This window comes from Ornithorhynchus anatinus, chromosome X1, assembly GCF_004115215.2.
Source record: "Ornithorhynchus anatinus isolate Pmale09 chromosome X1, mOrnAna1.pri.v4, whole genome shotgun sequence".
Lineage (NCBI taxonomy): Eukaryota > Metazoa > Chordata > Mammalia > Monotremata > Ornithorhynchidae > Ornithorhynchus > Ornithorhynchus anatinus.
Genome location: NC_041749.1, coordinates 30,970,326 through 30,986,460, shown reverse-complemented (window position 1 = coordinate 30,986,460; position 16,135 = coordinate 30,970,326). Strand labels below are relative to the sequence as shown.

Genomic DNA, 16,135 nt, shown 5'->3' with positions numbered 1-16,135 from the left:
AATAGCAAAATCTATACCTTTTCTCCCTCTTACAGTGCTCTGCACATAGTAAGCACTCATAAATATGATTGGTTGATAGATGGGAGCCAAGAACCCTGCCCTCAAGAAGCTTACAGTCTTGTAGAGGAGATGGGCATTAAATTAAATTTAGGTAAGAGAAACAACATAACTTAGGAATATGTACATAAGTCCCACTCTAGATTGTAAACTCACTGTGGTCAGGGAGTGTGTCTATCAACTCTGTTGCATTGTATTCTCCCAAGCACTTAATAGAGTGCTATGCACACAGTAAGTGCTCAGTAAATACCATTGATTACTCAGGCTGTGAAGCCCATGTGGGATCTTCTTTCTACCCCAGCGTTTTGTACAGTGTTCGGCTCATAAGTGCTTAGCAGATGTTATTATTATTACCATTATTAATTATTAAGAGGAGCTGCCATATATTACTGCTAGAGAGCGCATGGGGGCTCCTCCCCACTCCAAAAGGTCTGTCTGTTGGGAAGTAATCACAACCTTCTGGACGTTACTTCAGCTGTTTCAGCCGCGCTGCAGGTCCAGGGGATTACAACTCGAGACGTGTGCTGTTACATTTGCTCGGGTGTGCTGCCACCACAGCTAATCCCTGTCACCTTGACCCCAGTGATGGCGCACACAGTGGAGGGAGGGAGGAAGGCCAGGAGGGAGGGAGGGAGGGAGGAAGCGCATCCTTTTGCCCACCATGGTTTTCGTGTAATCTTCCTGGATCACCCCCTAACTGTACTTTCACGAGAGTGTTTGTCAGATGACCAGAGAGAGTCTACACTAATAAACAAAGTTCCATTAATTTTGCCCAGAGAGTTTGTGCCCTTTGTGCTGGGAAAATACACAAAGGGTCTTGGGAGTGTTTTTGGCTAGTGAAGAAGAGAAGAGAAGCAGCATGGCCTAGTGGAAAGAGCATGAGTCTGGGAGTCAGAGGACCTGGGTTCAGCTCCATCGCTTGTCTGCTGTGTGATTTGGGGCAAGTCACTTCACTTTTCTGTGCCTCAGTTTCCTCATCTGTAAAATGGGGATTAAGACTGATCGGACCCTGACGGGAACACCAGTCCCTCGGCAAACCTATTTTAGGAACAACCTCCAGCAAAACCAATCCACTGGAGAGTGAAACTGGATTTTATGGCCAAGAATTAATGTAATTTCCTGCTAAATCTTTTGTTGCCATCCACAATGGTGACAGTATATCCCAACTATTACTCCCCCCACCCCACAGCAGAATTAGAGAGCTCTACCCACTTCCCCACCCCACAGCACTTGTGTATATTTGTACATATTAATTCTAGTTATTTTATTAATGATGTGTATATATCTATAATTCTATTTATTTTGATGCTATTGATGCCTGATCTACTTGTTTTGTTGTCTTGTGTTTCTTTCCCCTTCTGGTTGTTGGGTAGGAATTGCCTCTATCTGTTGCCAAATTGTGCTTTCCAAGCGCTTAGTACAGTGCTGTGCGCACAGTAAGCACTCAGTAAATACAATTGATTGGATGAATTAATTAATATTACCCCCAAAGCCAAAGGAGACAGTGACATGAGTAATAGAGTAATCAGCTCTAGCCATTTCATCCCATCAACTTCCCTAAGAGGACCTAAATTAAGCCCAGGTTACCAAATTGTATTTTTTATGGTTTTGTTAAGTGCTTACCCTGCCAGGCACTGTACTGAGTGCTAGAGTAGATACAAGCTAATCGGGTTGAACACAGTCCATGTCCCTCATGGGGTTCACAGTCTTAATCCCCATTTTACAGATGAGGAAACTGAGGCACAGAAAAGTGAAGTGACTTGCCCAGAATCACACAGCAGACAGTTAGCAGAGCCGGGATCAGAACCCAGGTCCTCTGACTCCCAGGCCCGTGCTCTTTCCCCTAGGCCATGCTGCTTCTCTTCTCTTCTTCACTAGCCAAAAACACTCCCAAGACCCTTTGTGTATTTTCCCAGCACACAGGGCACAAACTCTCTGGGCAAAATTAATGGAACTTAGTTTATTAGTACACACTCTCTCTGGTCCGTGACAATCCCAGCGAGGGTTGGTAGGTATCCTGCAAGGCAGGAAGAGAGCGAAGGGTGTCTGAACTACCCATTCTTAGCTAGGTATTTGTCTCCCTGTGAGCAGAGCATTACTGAACTGTTTCCTGTGTGGTGAAAGTTGTGTGAGCTCATGACTCAGGGAGTTTCAGCTATAAATCAGTAATGAGAAAGGCACAGCCCAAAAACTCCTTCAGTGCATTTCCCCTCTTCTCCTCCTCCCCATTCACTTCCATGCTCCCATGGTATTCTTGGATGCTCTCAGAGCCCTTGGGTCATATGGATGAAGCATAGAGTCAACAAGAATGCCGTCACCCTGCGTCATCCGCAATTATACCCAAGAAAATCCGAACCACGCCAAGAAAACGGGAGGGAGGCCAGAATCAGCTGGCTCTCAGTGTCTGGGAATCTCCACCGAGTGGGTGGGGGGCTGAGTGTCTTAGCCTCGTTAGCTAATGCAGGTTTCTTATGGGGGAGAGTGAGCTGAAGGCTGTCTTAATCGTCAGAGCACGGGGGGCTTTCAGAAATGAAGTGTGTGAGGTATCCCCTGCTGGAAAACCCTAATGGCAGAGGGCACAACAGTAACTGCTGTAGCGACATCCATCAGACAAAAGCATTACATCCACATCAATCATGTTGTATAAAGGAAGAGTTATTGTTATAGGATGTTGGCTCTGGATCAATATCTCCTGCTTTGAAAATAAACTTCTTGGCTTGGCCTTGACATTAATCTAGCATCAGGAGGCCATTATCCTGAGACCAATGTTCTCTTCCATTGACTCTCTCAATTTTTTTTTCCAGGATTGGAATATAATTGCATTTCTTCAGGCAGGACTTCCACTAATTACAGCCCGCTTAGATTACATCAAGGGAATCAGAGAGGACAAAGAGTGCATCTGGGAATCGGCATCATAATAATGATCGCTAGCAGATAGCATTCAGGGAGCGGTTGTGGGGGAAGGGGGGACTTCCTCCCCTCCGATAATGACTCTACTCCACTCTGGAGCCCCTGCCTTGATTGAGATATGAAATTTGGGGTCCCGACAACTTATTACGCATCGATTCATCAGATTTGGTGTGCTGAGCTACCTTTCAGCAGGCCTCAAATTGCCCTGCCTGTGAACCCCCACTTGCTTCCGTCACTCCAGGGAAAGGGAGGACGGTGCAAAACCTCAGGTTGGCTGAGGACGGTGAAGAGCCAAGAGGATCTCTGAGTGTCTCCTCTAGATGACCCGGGTTGTGCCACACTAGGTTTGCTTTCTGTAGTGGAATGTTCCTAGTAAGTGCTTGCTTAACAAATACCATAAAAAACAAGCAAACAAAGAAACAAAACAAAAAAGTATTTAGAACAGTTCCTGACACATAGCAAGCTCTGGGGTAGATAAGAAGTAATCAGATTGGACTCAGTCTGTGTCCCACATTTGGGGCTCATATGGGGCACAGAGTAGTTAAGTGCCCAAGGTCACACAGCAGACAAATGATAGAGACGGGACTAGAACCCAAATCCTTCTGACTCCCAAGTCCGTGCTCTTTCCACTAGTCCATGCTGCTTCTCAATGAGGGCACAGATTTTATCTATCAATTCTGTTGTACTTTCCTAACAGCTTAGTATGGTGCTTTGCACACAGTAAGCACTCAATAAATATCACTGATAGGGAAAATATCTAGGTTTCAATTACTGGTCTGACAGTGATCTCCTGGGTCATCTAGAGTCAGTCACATATCTCTAGTCTACAGTGTCTTCATCTGCAAAAGGAAATAATTGGGGCTCAACAAATACTCGTGGAGCAAGTGATCCTGTATGTAGTAGATAACACAAGAATCAGTGGAAGGAAGGTGCTGCAGTTGGAAATAGTAGTCATAGTAGCTTTAGCAGTGGCATTTATTGAGCATCCTCTGAGTGCAATGCAGTGTATGATACACATTCATACCAAGGTCCTGGGCTTCGGTATGGGGATAATGGTTTTGTCAAGTGTTATGGAAAAGTTAGGTGACAGGGGTCGGTTTGGTCATATTGAGCTTGTGGCGGGATATTCATGTAGAGGATATGTGGGATTGTAGTGGAGGTGAGGTCGGGGCTAGGGAGGTTGGAGGTGAGAGGTTGAGATGAGCAAGATCAGAGGTGTGAGGTTGATTCCAGCGAGATCTGGGCTCTCTTGTGACCCTCGTTCCTTCAAACTGCAGAGTTTTCTAAGAGGGGGTTGCATTCCTGTTTTGTAACAGCTCTGTCTTTGTGTCTGTGGTGAAAAGGACTGTTTGTAAAGGCCTGTGTCTTTCTGGTGTTCTCTTCAGGTGTGGATGTGCGGCGGGCGTATGGAAGACATTCCCTGCTCCAGAGTGGGCCATATCTACAGGAAATACGTCCCATATAAGGTTCCCACCGGAGTCAGCCTAGCTCGGGTAAGAAGGAGATTGCTTTTCTATTGCCCCGGAGCGGTCAGACCGGCACCAGCAGCAGAGCCCATCGGGTCACTGTTGAGTGCAAGCTGGCTAGACGTGCGGTCTCCTAGGGCTGGGTGGCAAATCTCCAACGATGCTGAGGTCTGACCAGTCCCGTCCTGGACAGGGATTTTTCCTATCTATCCCAAAGGCAGCTCTGAGCAGTGTTTGTGGTCCTGACCTTCCAAAGAAATGTGAGGGGTGCCAAAGGTGAATGAGACAAGAACCAGAGGCACGAGTGACTGTCACCTAGAAATGTACTGTCTATTACGGTCAAGGAAATTGGCCACAAGCTAGTTTGCCCCCATCTGCTTTCCCAACCGTCTGGTTGAACAGAGGAACCATTGTGCCCTCTAGTGGGCTCAGATCGTGGTTGAAACCACCACAATCATCTCAGATTAAGCTGGCGTGAAATATTATGATTGTCAAAAAGCTTTGTTGATGGGAGGATTTACCGATGATACGAATCTGCCAGTCCTAAAGACACCACCGAGTCTCTCCTGCTGACATCATCCTTCAGAAAGGCCCCTCTTTGCTAGGTTTAGGGACCTCCAGGGAAAGATTCCGCAAGAGAAACAGCCTGGACTACTGGATAGAGCACGGACCTGAGAGTCAGAAGGACCTGGGTTCTAATCCCGAGTCCGCCACTGCTGTGTAGCCTTGGGTAACGTCTCTGTGCCTCAGTTACCTCCCCTGTAAAATAGGAGTTAAGACTGTGAGCCCCCTGTGGGACAGCGACTGTGTCCAACCTGATTAGCTTTTATCTACTCCACCACTTCATACAGTGCCTGGTTCATATTAAGCGCTTTTACAAATGCCCTCAAAAAAAAAAAACCCTTCATTCATCACCCATCTTGTGTGGATCAGCCCTTTTTCTTGAAAAACATTAAACCTAAGGCCTTCAGACTTTATTTAAAACCCATTTTTTCTTGCTCTAATCACCAGTCCCATTTATAATTCTGGCTATGTCCCATTAATTCTTTCAGTGTGCCGGGACTCCACAACTGAAGTCCTCTCTGCATTTCTTTAGAATTGATGGAAGGTGATGATGATAATGATAATAATACTAATAATAAGCGCTGAAATAAGAGATACAAGATATTCAGGTCAGAGTCCCTGTTCCACCTGGGACTCACCTTCTAAAGGATTTGGGGTTGAGTGTAATATCTTTCCTATATTGGACAAAGCAGATGCTTTCTGCCTGGCATGTTAAAAATGTGCATCCAAAATTCAATCCGTCAGATTTGTTGAGCACTTATTGTGTGCAGAGCACTGTCCTAAGCGCTTGGGAGAGTAGAATATAACAGAATTGGTAAACTTGTTTCCTGCCCACAAAGAATTAACAGTCCAGATCCATCAGTAATGAGAATAATAATTTGTGCTACCACAGTATCCATCTCATTTTTTCATTCCTGCAAAATAGGAAGAATGCAAGCATCATTTTACAGTTGAGGAAACTTAAACCCAGAGAGATTAAATGACATGCCTATGGTCCCACAGCAAGACAGAGGCAGGGCTGGGTTCGGAGCTGAGGCTGTCAAACTCCCACCAGACATGTGTCCTTTCCAGTAGTTCACACAGCCTCCTGCCTCTCACGGTTTGAGTAACGCATCATAAAAATGTAACTGTGTTCACATAATTGCTCACGGGGATTTAAAATGTTTGTGTAGTAATTTTACAAGTGAATCATAAGGCTTATACTAGAACTCTGTGCCAATAAAGTTTAGTGCATTTAAAAACAACCAGAAAAAAAAAGGATTCAGCCCCCACTTTCGCTGCAGACTGTGAATTTAATGATCACAGTGACATTGCATTAGCTCATTGGAGTTTCTGTCCTTGGGCTTTTTAAGTGAATTTTCAATTTAACAAAACACAAGTTTTGCCAGCACTATTGGTGTTGCTAGGTCTGATTGTGCTCCCCAAGAATAAACTGCTTAAGCCCACATGCGGGGGGTGCCTTCATGGATTTAAGGATGAGGTGATGTAGGAAACAACGGGGGAAGCAGTGATGAAGAATATAACAACCCTCTGTCCTCCCCGCCACCCTTCCCCGACCAGCACAAGCAACTGCCCTCCAAGCAGTTGAGCAGCTGTTTCAAGAGATGGATAAGGGACGGGCCTGGAGTTGCTTTACCTTCCATCACTTCCAGAGAGTGTTTTTTAGCAGTGAAAAGTTCTCTGCGTATCAATTTCAAGGATGCAGATAGTGGCAAAATCAAGTCTGCCGTCCACCAACTTGAGCTGTATATGGGAGAGTCCTCCATCAACTGGAAATCTGCCTGCCTGTTTACTTGTTTTGATTTCTCTTTCCCCTCTTCTAGACTGTAAGCCCAGTGTAGGCAGGGATAGTCTCTCTTATTGCTGAATTGTACTTTCAAAGCACTTAGTACAGTGCTCTGCACACAGTAAGCACTCAATAAATACGATTGATTGAATGAATGAATGAGTGGTCAGCCTGATCCAGCTCGGCTTGAAGTGAAGCAGTATGGCATAATGGATAGAGCACCAAACTGGGAGTCAGAATGTCGTGGGTTTTAATCCTGGCACTGCCACTGGTCTGCTGAATGTCCTTGGGCAAGTTACTTCACTTCTCTGGGCCTCAGTTACCTCATCTGTAAAATGGGGATTGAGACTGTGAGCCCCATGTGGGACAGGGAGGGACTATGTCCAACTTGATTTGCTTGTGTCCACCCCATCGCTAAGAACAGTGCCTGGCATTATAGTAAGTGCTTAGCAAATACCATAATTAGCATTAATTATTAGATAACAGCCCTCAAGCCCAGTCCAGGCAAGAAATATATCTGGACCAAACTGGAATTGCCTTAAACCTCACTGTGGGCACGATTGGGCTTTCCTGGTTTCCCCAGTGGCCTGCTGGGAGTTGAAGTGTCAGCAACATGGGGACAAACACAAACTCTTGGCAGACCTAGGCCTGCTCCAGTTTAGCCCAGTTGACACTTCAGATAATAATAGTAACAATAATGATGATGTTTATTAAATGCTTACCATGTGCCAAACACTGTTCTAAGCACTGGGGTAGATACAAGGTAATCAGGTTGTCCCATGTGGGGCTCACAGTCTTAATCTCCATTTTACAGATGAGGTAACTGAGGCACAGAGAAGTTAACTGACTTGCCCAAAGTCATACCACTGACAAGTGGCGGAGAAGAGATTAGAACCTAAGACCTCTGACTCCCAAGTCTGTGTTCTTTCCACTAAGCCACACTGCTTCTCACAGTATCCCAACCACCGTGACTCAAAGTATGGGATTTAGAGGAGGGCTGGAAGCATTTGGGTTGGCTTACTGGCAAACCGGCCTACAAAGGGCTTTAGGTTAGGCCAACCAAAATCCTTCTCAACCTGCAATAGACACCTCGAGATGGAGTCGTGGTGATGGAAAGGAGGGTAAAGGGGAGTTTTTCAGAGTTTCAGTCCACCTCCTTTCTCCTTTGGACTACGTCCCTGTAGAATCTGAAGCGGGTAGCAGAAGTGTGGATGGATGAGTACGCCGAGTACATATACCAGCGCCGACCAGAATATCGGCATCTCTCAGCCGGAGACGTCGTGGCCCAGAAGGAATTGCGGAACAACCTCAACTGCAAGAGCTTCAGGTGGTTCATGACTGAGGTAGCCTGGGATCTCCCCAAGTTCTATCCTCCAGTGGAACCTCCAGCAGCAGCCTGGGGAGAGGTGGGTCTTAGGGGAACGTGAGGAGTGGGTGTGTGGGGAGAGGGAGAGGGGAAAGGTGACACACTATGTTCTCCCTACACACACTATGCTCTCCCCACACACACCTGGTCAGCCTAGGCATTTACAACAGTTGGCCCGCAGCCTTCCAAACCTGCAAATCTGGTGGGCCCCACTGAGAAGAAAGTGGAGAGGAATCATAGAACCTGGGGCAGGGATGACCAGAAAGCAACCTGAAGCTTTCCTAACTTGCCCAGAACCCTCTTGGATTAAATGATAATCCCAGACCTGAGATCTGGATCTCTCAGCCCAGTGTGTTCCTGTTGGCTGTGGATCCCAGTCTATTCTGCAGCTGGCAACCTCTGCCCTCAGCATTTAGTACAGTGCTCTACACTCATCAAGCACTTAATAAATACCATTACTACTACTCTGCTCACAGAGCTAAATGATTGCTGTTTCAGATCCGCAACGTGGGGACCGGCTTGTGTGCAGACACGAAACACGGAGCTTTGGGTTCCCCTCTAAGACTGGACAGCTGCATAAAAGGCCGAGGAGAAGCAGCGTGGAACAATATGCAGGTACCTGACCCCTCCCTCCACAGATGCCCCCAGATCTTTCCTTAGCTCGGAGGCAGTGCGCCAGAGATGGCCTAGAGTTCAGGGTCACAGACTCGCTCTTCCCAGGAGTCTTCATTCTCAAGCCTCCATCACCATTCTCGGTGACAGACGTTGGAAAATAATTGTTCCGTATTAGTCCAGGAGCAGCTGGATTCCAGTGTGGAAGAAAGCCGTCCAGGGTTCAAAGGCTGAGTATGAGAAACTCTCTGCAGTATTTGGGATGAAAGGGATGCTTTGCCAGGGTAGAAAACCAGAAGTCCAGCACAGACCATTCTAGTTGTGTTTACTCACCTGTTGGAAGTAGTTCACTGAGGTAAGGGCACTGCTAATATCCTGGCTTTTGGCCCTGGCGGTGGATCAAGTCTCACAGGCCGACTCTCTGATTGGGTGGGTTTCAGATTCGTGTAGCCCTGTCCATACTCTGGTGGAAACTATAGAGGCCAATGACTGTTGGAAGGGGGCTTTTCTGTCCCTCTGGAAAACTCCATCCCACAGGCCACCAGTTTAACCAGTCCAACCTCCCCAACCCTCATCTATAAAATGGGGATAAAATCCCCGTTCTTCCTTCCCCTTAGACTCTGAACTCCACGTGGGACAGGGACTGTGTCCGACCCGATGGTTTCATATCTATTCCAGCGTATAGTACAGCGCTTGGCACATAGGAAGTACAGAACAGATACCACTATTATTATTATTTATTAAGCATCCAGTGAAATGAGTGATAGAAAGAAGCTCCAGGCATGTTAATGAGCTCACTGGCATGTCTAATGGCCCCCTAGCCAGAGGCAAAGCCCCAGTCAACACCTCAAACTTCACCAGTGAAAGGCTGACCCGCCTGAGCAGAGATTGAGTCAGTCTCTTAAAAAGGCATAAAATGCCCCAGACTGACATCTTTATTGCCTCACTGTGGGTGGAAAATGTCAGCCTGGAATGGAGCAACCTAGCTATGGAACGAACAGAAACCAGGGAGTCTGCTTCAAAGCTAAGCGAAACTCCTCAGTTGAGGGACCTGGGGAGAGGATCCTGAAGCCTGTGTTCCTTTGGGAAACTGGAAATCCAATCCAATCACAGGCAGTGATCCCCAGGGTGGGCAACAGCCTTGTGCCTTGTTCCAGACATCTCTTCCCCATAAGCTCATTTGTGATTCTCCCATTAGCTGGAACCATACACCAAGGCAGGTGATAATTCAGAAGCTTTGTCCCATGGTGATCAGTGAGTCACAGACTCTGGTGACCAGGGTCTAATCAACTTTGCAAGGGTTATTGGCCTTCTCCAGGGAGAAGGTCGGTCCAGAGAGAGGGCTTAACGTGAAGGGGCACCCCAGTGATTCACTAGCCCTCATTTCCCTCCCTCTCTCCTTTTCTCCACCTTTCCCTTCTGTCTCTCCCTCGCTTGCCCCAGCCTCCCCGCATACTCCTTCATGTTTCTCAGAGTGTCACGTGTCTCTGTTAACAGGTGTTCACCTTCAGCTGGAGGGAAGACATCCGACCCGGGGATCCCCAGCACACCAAAAAGTTCTGTTTTGATGCTGTCTCCCACAGCAGTCCTGTCACCCTGTATGACTGCCATGGGATGAGAGGAAATCAACTCTGGAAATACAGAAAAGTAAGAGGCGGGGAAAAGACCAAGTGTATTACCCATTTAGTCAATCAGCCAAATGTATTCATAAAGCACTACTGTGTGCAAAGCACTGTTCTAAGCACTTGGGAGAGTACAGTATTGGCCCACGTCCTGGCTCTGGCCTGGAACGCTCTCCCTCCTCAAATCCTAAAGACAATTACTCTCCCCCGCTTCAGAGCCTTATTGAAGGCACATCTCCAGGAGCCCTTCCCAAACTAAGGCCCACTTCTCCTCATCTCCCACGTCCTGACTTACTCCCTTTGCTCTTCCCCCCATCCCAGCCCCAAAGCTCTTAGGTATGTATCTGTAATTTTATTTATTTGTATTAATGTATGTCTCCCTCCTCTAGGCTGTCAAAGGGCAGGGACTGTCTCTATCTGTTGCCCACTTGTTCATTCCAAGCGCTTAGTACAGTGCTCTGCACATAGTAAGCGCTAAATAAATACTATTGAATGAATAGGCTGTGAGCTCATTGTGGGCAAGGAATGTCACTGTTTATTTTTGCATTGTACTTTCCCAAGCGCTTAGTACAGTGCTCTGCACAAAGTAAGCACTTAATGCAATAGAATGAATGAATAAATAAAAGCGTTGGAAGACCCATTCCCTGCCCACAGTGAGCTTACAGTTTAGAGGGAGAGACAGAAAATATAAATAAATAAATTATGGATATGTACATAAGTGCTGTGGGGCTGAGGAAGGGATGAATAAAGGGTGGAAGACCAAGTATAAGGTTGACACAGAAGGAAGTGGGCAAAAAACATTCTTGCTATATGGTTGCTGGTAACAACTTGTGGTGGCAAGTCCCTGAGCTCTTGGTGGACTTGTGATCAGCATTTGGAAATCCCACTCTCTCTTGGCATTATTCAAAGGAACATGGTCATGTCTGTAGATATAAAAAATAAATTGTGGTATTTGTTAAGCGCTTACTATGTGCAAAGCACCTTTCTAAGCGCTGGGGGATAGAAGGTCATCAGTTTGTCCCACGTGGGGCTCACAGTTTTAATCCCCATTTGACAGATGAGGTAACTGAGGCACAGAGAAGTTAAGTGACTTGCCCAAGGTCACACACCTGACTAGCGGCAGAGCCTGGATTAGAACCCGTGATCTCTGACTCCCAAGCCCGTGCTCTTTCCACTGAGCCATGCTGCTTCTCATGGTTTTTAGCTTTCCAGAAGGGCCAAAGGCAGCAGGAAATGCTACCTTGGCTGCTTAAAGTACAGTACGTTGGTGTGAGATGCGCTCATGGCCGTGGCCCCTGGAAAGGTCTGGAAAAGTGGCTGAGCTGCAGCACTCGCAACAGAATGCCATGCCAACCTCTGGGGGCTCCCCAAGAGACGCTCCAGTTGCTCTCGGCACTTCTAGATATGGGGTGCTCCCTAATAAAAATAAGAAGAAGAATAATTATGGTATTTGTTAGGCACTTACTATGTGCCAGGCACTGTACCTAGTGCCGGGGTAGGTACTAGATAATGGGGTTGGACACAGTCCCTATCCCACATAGGGCTCCCAGTCTTGGTCCCCATTTTACAGATGAAGGAACCTAGGCACAGAGAAGTGAAGTGACTTGCCTGAGGTCACACAGCAGACAAGTGGCAGAGCCGGGATTAAGTTCGAGCCATTTCTCCGGCCTCCCAGGAAGTGCAGTGCTCTGCACATAGTAAGCGCTCAGTAAATAACATTGAATGAATGAATGCAGTGGGAAGAACGGCCCAAGAGCGGCTCTAGGTGTGGTCAGATTAAACTGGAAGGCGACTGCAGGAGGGAGAATGTGGTTGCGGAAATGGCCCCTCCCTGACGTGGGCTGGGCTGCAGCGTCCCCGCCCTCACTTCAGGCTTGGAGGCTGACTAGGCGGCTGGTGGGCCAGGTGGCTAGTGGGCTAAGTGACTGGCAGGCTAGCTGGCTCGGCGTACGGCTCTCGACAGCATTTGGCAGCAGGGAGCTTGGCCCAAGGTGTTTTCTCAGGTTTCTTTGCGAGGAGTGAGCAGGGTGGAGCCCACTGATTGCTTTCATCAGTCACATCCACCCCAAAGGCTCCTGGCCTCCCCATCCATATCTCTCACTCTCTCTCTCTCTCACACACACACATTCACGTCCGCCCCAAATACTTCTGGCCTCCCCATCCCTTACACACATATGCATGTGTTAAACACACAATCATACAAAAAAAAAGAACCCACAGCCACATCCATCCCTATGGCTTGCAGTGTCCAAACACACACGAACACACTCCACCCCGCCACCCCAATAAGAGGGGAAAGGATTCAGAACGAGTTCCTTTTCTCTCTTTCCTGCGAGAAAGAGACTAGCTTCTGTAGTAGGGTCACTAGCTGCAGTTTTCCTGCACACTTATGACTATCCGACAGTAAACCAACACCACCTCTGCAGCCAGGAATCTGTTAATGCAGTTGTTTCATAGGTTCACCATCTCATCTTCTGATTACACAAGAAGAGGAGCTTGTAGCAAGGGAGTGTCTCCGCCTAGTTTCCCAGACCCCCGTTTGTATAACCGCAGGTGCGCAGCTTTTCCCTCCGAGAGCTTACCACCTCCCAGCGCCCCCACTGTCGGCATGCTGGTGTGATGTGTGTTGCCAGGAGGAAGACGCCGCTCTCCATATCTCTCCTGGAGCTGACCAAAGCCATCTAGAGCCAAAATCGATGTCAACCCTGCCCCCGCCCTGCCCTCCCACCGCTTCTCCTCTGCCTCCCCATACAGACCTAAGGCCTCGGGGCTGAGACCAGGGGTTCAAAGCCAACCAGGCCAGTGTCTGGCTGAGTTCTCTGAACCCCTCAGTCTCCTGCAGTTTTCTGCTTGTCGGGGGCCCCAGTACACCGACCAGGCCACTGCCCAGCCAGGAGGAGGCCCAAACCCAGGAAGCAGAGCCCTGTTGGGACCTCACCACACCGTTTCCTCTGCCGGACAGCCTGGCCCAGACTCCCCTTTGGCCACCCTATTCGCCCACCTGTTGGTGCTCTGTCACTCTTCCCACAGCCCACAGCCTTCTCCCAGCCTTTGGGCAAGAGCCCTAGAGAAGAACAGCAAACTGGGGAGGGAGGTAGAGATGAGTGGAGAGAGAAACCACTGTGGGCAGGGAATGCGTCTATCAATTCTGTTGTATCTTACTCTCCCCAAGCTCTTAGTACAGTGTTCTGCACACTGTAAGTGCTCAGTAAATACCATTGATGATGATGATGATGATGATAAAGGTGAATTTGGTTCTCAGAGCAGCCAGACTCACTGGCTTCCAGCACCCGGGTAGCGGTATCAAGCTGTCAGTGGCAAAATCATATCTGCTGTGTGGAGCCTTGCCAGTGGTCATTTCCTTTGGTAATGAATGGTGAGCATTCGGGACACTTTCTTCATCCAGCAGATTCAGTTCCTCATATCTCTTTTCCCCACAGGATAAGACCCTCTATCATCCAGTCAGTAGCAGCTGCATGGACTGCAATGAGAGTGACCGCAAGATCTTTATGAACACCTGCAATCCTTCATCTCCCACGCAGCAGTGGATATTTGAACACACAAATACAACTGTCCTGGAAAAATTCAACAGGAACCCTGACCTATAGAGACTAAATACCCACATTTCTCTCTATATATATACATATATATATATATATATATTTTACAGCTATTTTTTTTACTGGGAAAGGGGGTCCAGTTTTTTTAACAGAAAAACTTTTTTCAAACAGTCATTTAAAAAAAAAAAGGAAGCATCTCAGGAGGAGGGAGTGGGGAGGGTTTAGGGCCAGTTTTTTATTCCATTGATGCCGCCTCCTCTCCCGCCTCATCTCTCATTGGATAATATGGAACTTCTCTAGGGAAAGGCCTGAACTTGCATTTTCCAGTCAATCTGAGCCTGACCCATGTTGCACTTTGCTTCCCAATAAAATTGAGGGAGAAACCACCCTGCCTCGAAAGAGCTATAGAAAGGTGCTTCTGGTGAAAGGATACCCTAAAGAGTCCAATCAAGCAAAGCCTACCCTGGACCCTCCAGCCTGGAGTCCTGCCACCAGAATAAACTTGCTTCTGGGCTCTGAGATACAAAGTCATCTAGTGGAAAGTAATCCACTGACAGGTATTTCCTGGGTATCAGGTCAAAATGTTACTGGAAAATGCACTCCGAAGTAAACATCTGTCCATAGGAATAGACCGGGATCTTAGAAGCAGGCAGGAGAGAATAGGGCTGAGGGCAGGGAACGTCACTGTTTATTGTTGCATTGTACTTTCCCAAGTGCTTAGTACAGTGCTCTGAACACAGTAAGCGCTGAATAAATATGATTGAATGAATGAATGCATTTCTTGGATATTCTCTGCAAAATCCATGATGTGGTGTGTGTGTGTGTGTGTGTGTGTGTGTGTGTGTGTGTGTGTTGGGAAGAGTTGGGAAATGGGAGCCAGGGGAGGACCGAAATTTAAATCCAGCCTAACTCAATCCTTACTGTGCATCCTTGTCTTCTGGCCTTCATTAGGCCTAGTGACATTTGGGTCATCATGACTCCTAAAATGACTAGAATCCATTACCTCAAAAGCTCTGCTGGGATTGGCAATCTTACTGAAGGTTTTAGACTATAAAATCTTTGAGGGCAAGGATCATATCTGCACACCTAGGGGTTGCTCAATAAATACTCTCAATTGATAATAATAGTAAGGGTGGTATTTCTGAAGTGCTTACTGTGTGTCAAGTACTGTCCTAAATTTTGGAGTAGTTGCAAGATAATCAAGTCAGACACAGTCCTTGTCCCAAAAGGGGTTCACAATCTAAGTAGGAGGATGAACAGGTCTTTAATCCCCATTTTACAGATGAGGAAGCGAGACTTGTCCAAAGACACACAGCAGGTAAGTTGCGGAGCCAGAGCCGGGATTAGAACCCAGGTCCTCTGACCCCCAGGCCTGTGCTCTTTCCACTAGACCATGTTTGCTTCCTTTTTATATCTTAAAGAGAAGCAAATGCCCCATGAGCAGATGTAGGTCTGGCCCAATGCCTTTCCTGTTATTTGTTCATTTCCTTTCCTTAATTATGTCTGAGCGTCCCAGAGACTTAGCAAGCTAATGGAAGGTAATGCTGTGGCCAACCAGCCACTCACTGATTAAAATTCAGAAATTGTTTTTTACCACCTACGACTTTAACGATATTAGCCTAGCAAAGGCTTAACTCATTATCTCAATTAGTTTTGTTGTTTACAAATGAAATGACTACAGCTTAAAAGAGGTTTTCTTTTGTAAGCAAGAGTTTCCTCTTTAAAAAAAAACACCCAGTTATCTAGAGGAAAGTGAACCCCTTTATCCCATCCAATTAGCTATATAAAAAAAAATGACTAAATGTAGTGATTTAGTTTCCATTTGTGTTACGGCTACTGTAGGGAGCATAAAGCCCTACTCTCCTCCAGAAGCTAGGGAATGTAGGCTTCTCTTCTCCGCTACAGGCTTCATGGGTTTCTCTTATCAATCCATGCTGGGGTGTCAGATGTAGAAGCAAGTGAAGAGATCGAGGTCTTTGCTTGAGGGTTCAGGGCCACTGTATACTCTGGATATTTAAATCTTCTTCTTAGGGGCAGCAGATGGTGTTGAGATTACTCTTTAAAGGACATCGCAGCACCTTGAAAATAAAAGTTGTGCCTTTATAAAGAGTACAAATGTACAGCAAATGCTTAAACTTGAATCATTTTCTAGTGCCTTGCTGGACAAGAGTGAAGGGGGCCAGGGAATTTTG

General features: G+C 47.0%; 1 protein-coding gene across 1 annotated transcript in view; it reads left to right on the top strand.

Moving 5' to 3' along the window:
• The window catches only part of GALNT10 (polypeptide N-acetylgalactosaminyltransferase 10), a 157,752-nt gene extending 142,688 nt beyond the window's left edge, over positions 1-15,064 (top strand). The window contains exons 8-12 of the mRNA XM_029050329.2: positions 4,353-4,460; positions 7,968-8,189; positions 8,648-8,764; positions 10,259-10,408; positions 13,824-15,064. Coding sequence (XP_028906162.2) covers positions 4,353-4,460; positions 7,968-8,189; positions 8,648-8,764; positions 10,259-10,408; positions 13,824-13,991 — 765 coding nt within the window. The 3' untranslated portion in view covers positions 13,992-15,064. The remainder of the gene's footprint in view (positions 1-4,352; positions 4,461-7,967; positions 8,190-8,647; positions 8,765-10,258; positions 10,409-13,823) is intronic.
• Positions 15,065-16,135: the final 1,071 nt, after the last annotated feature.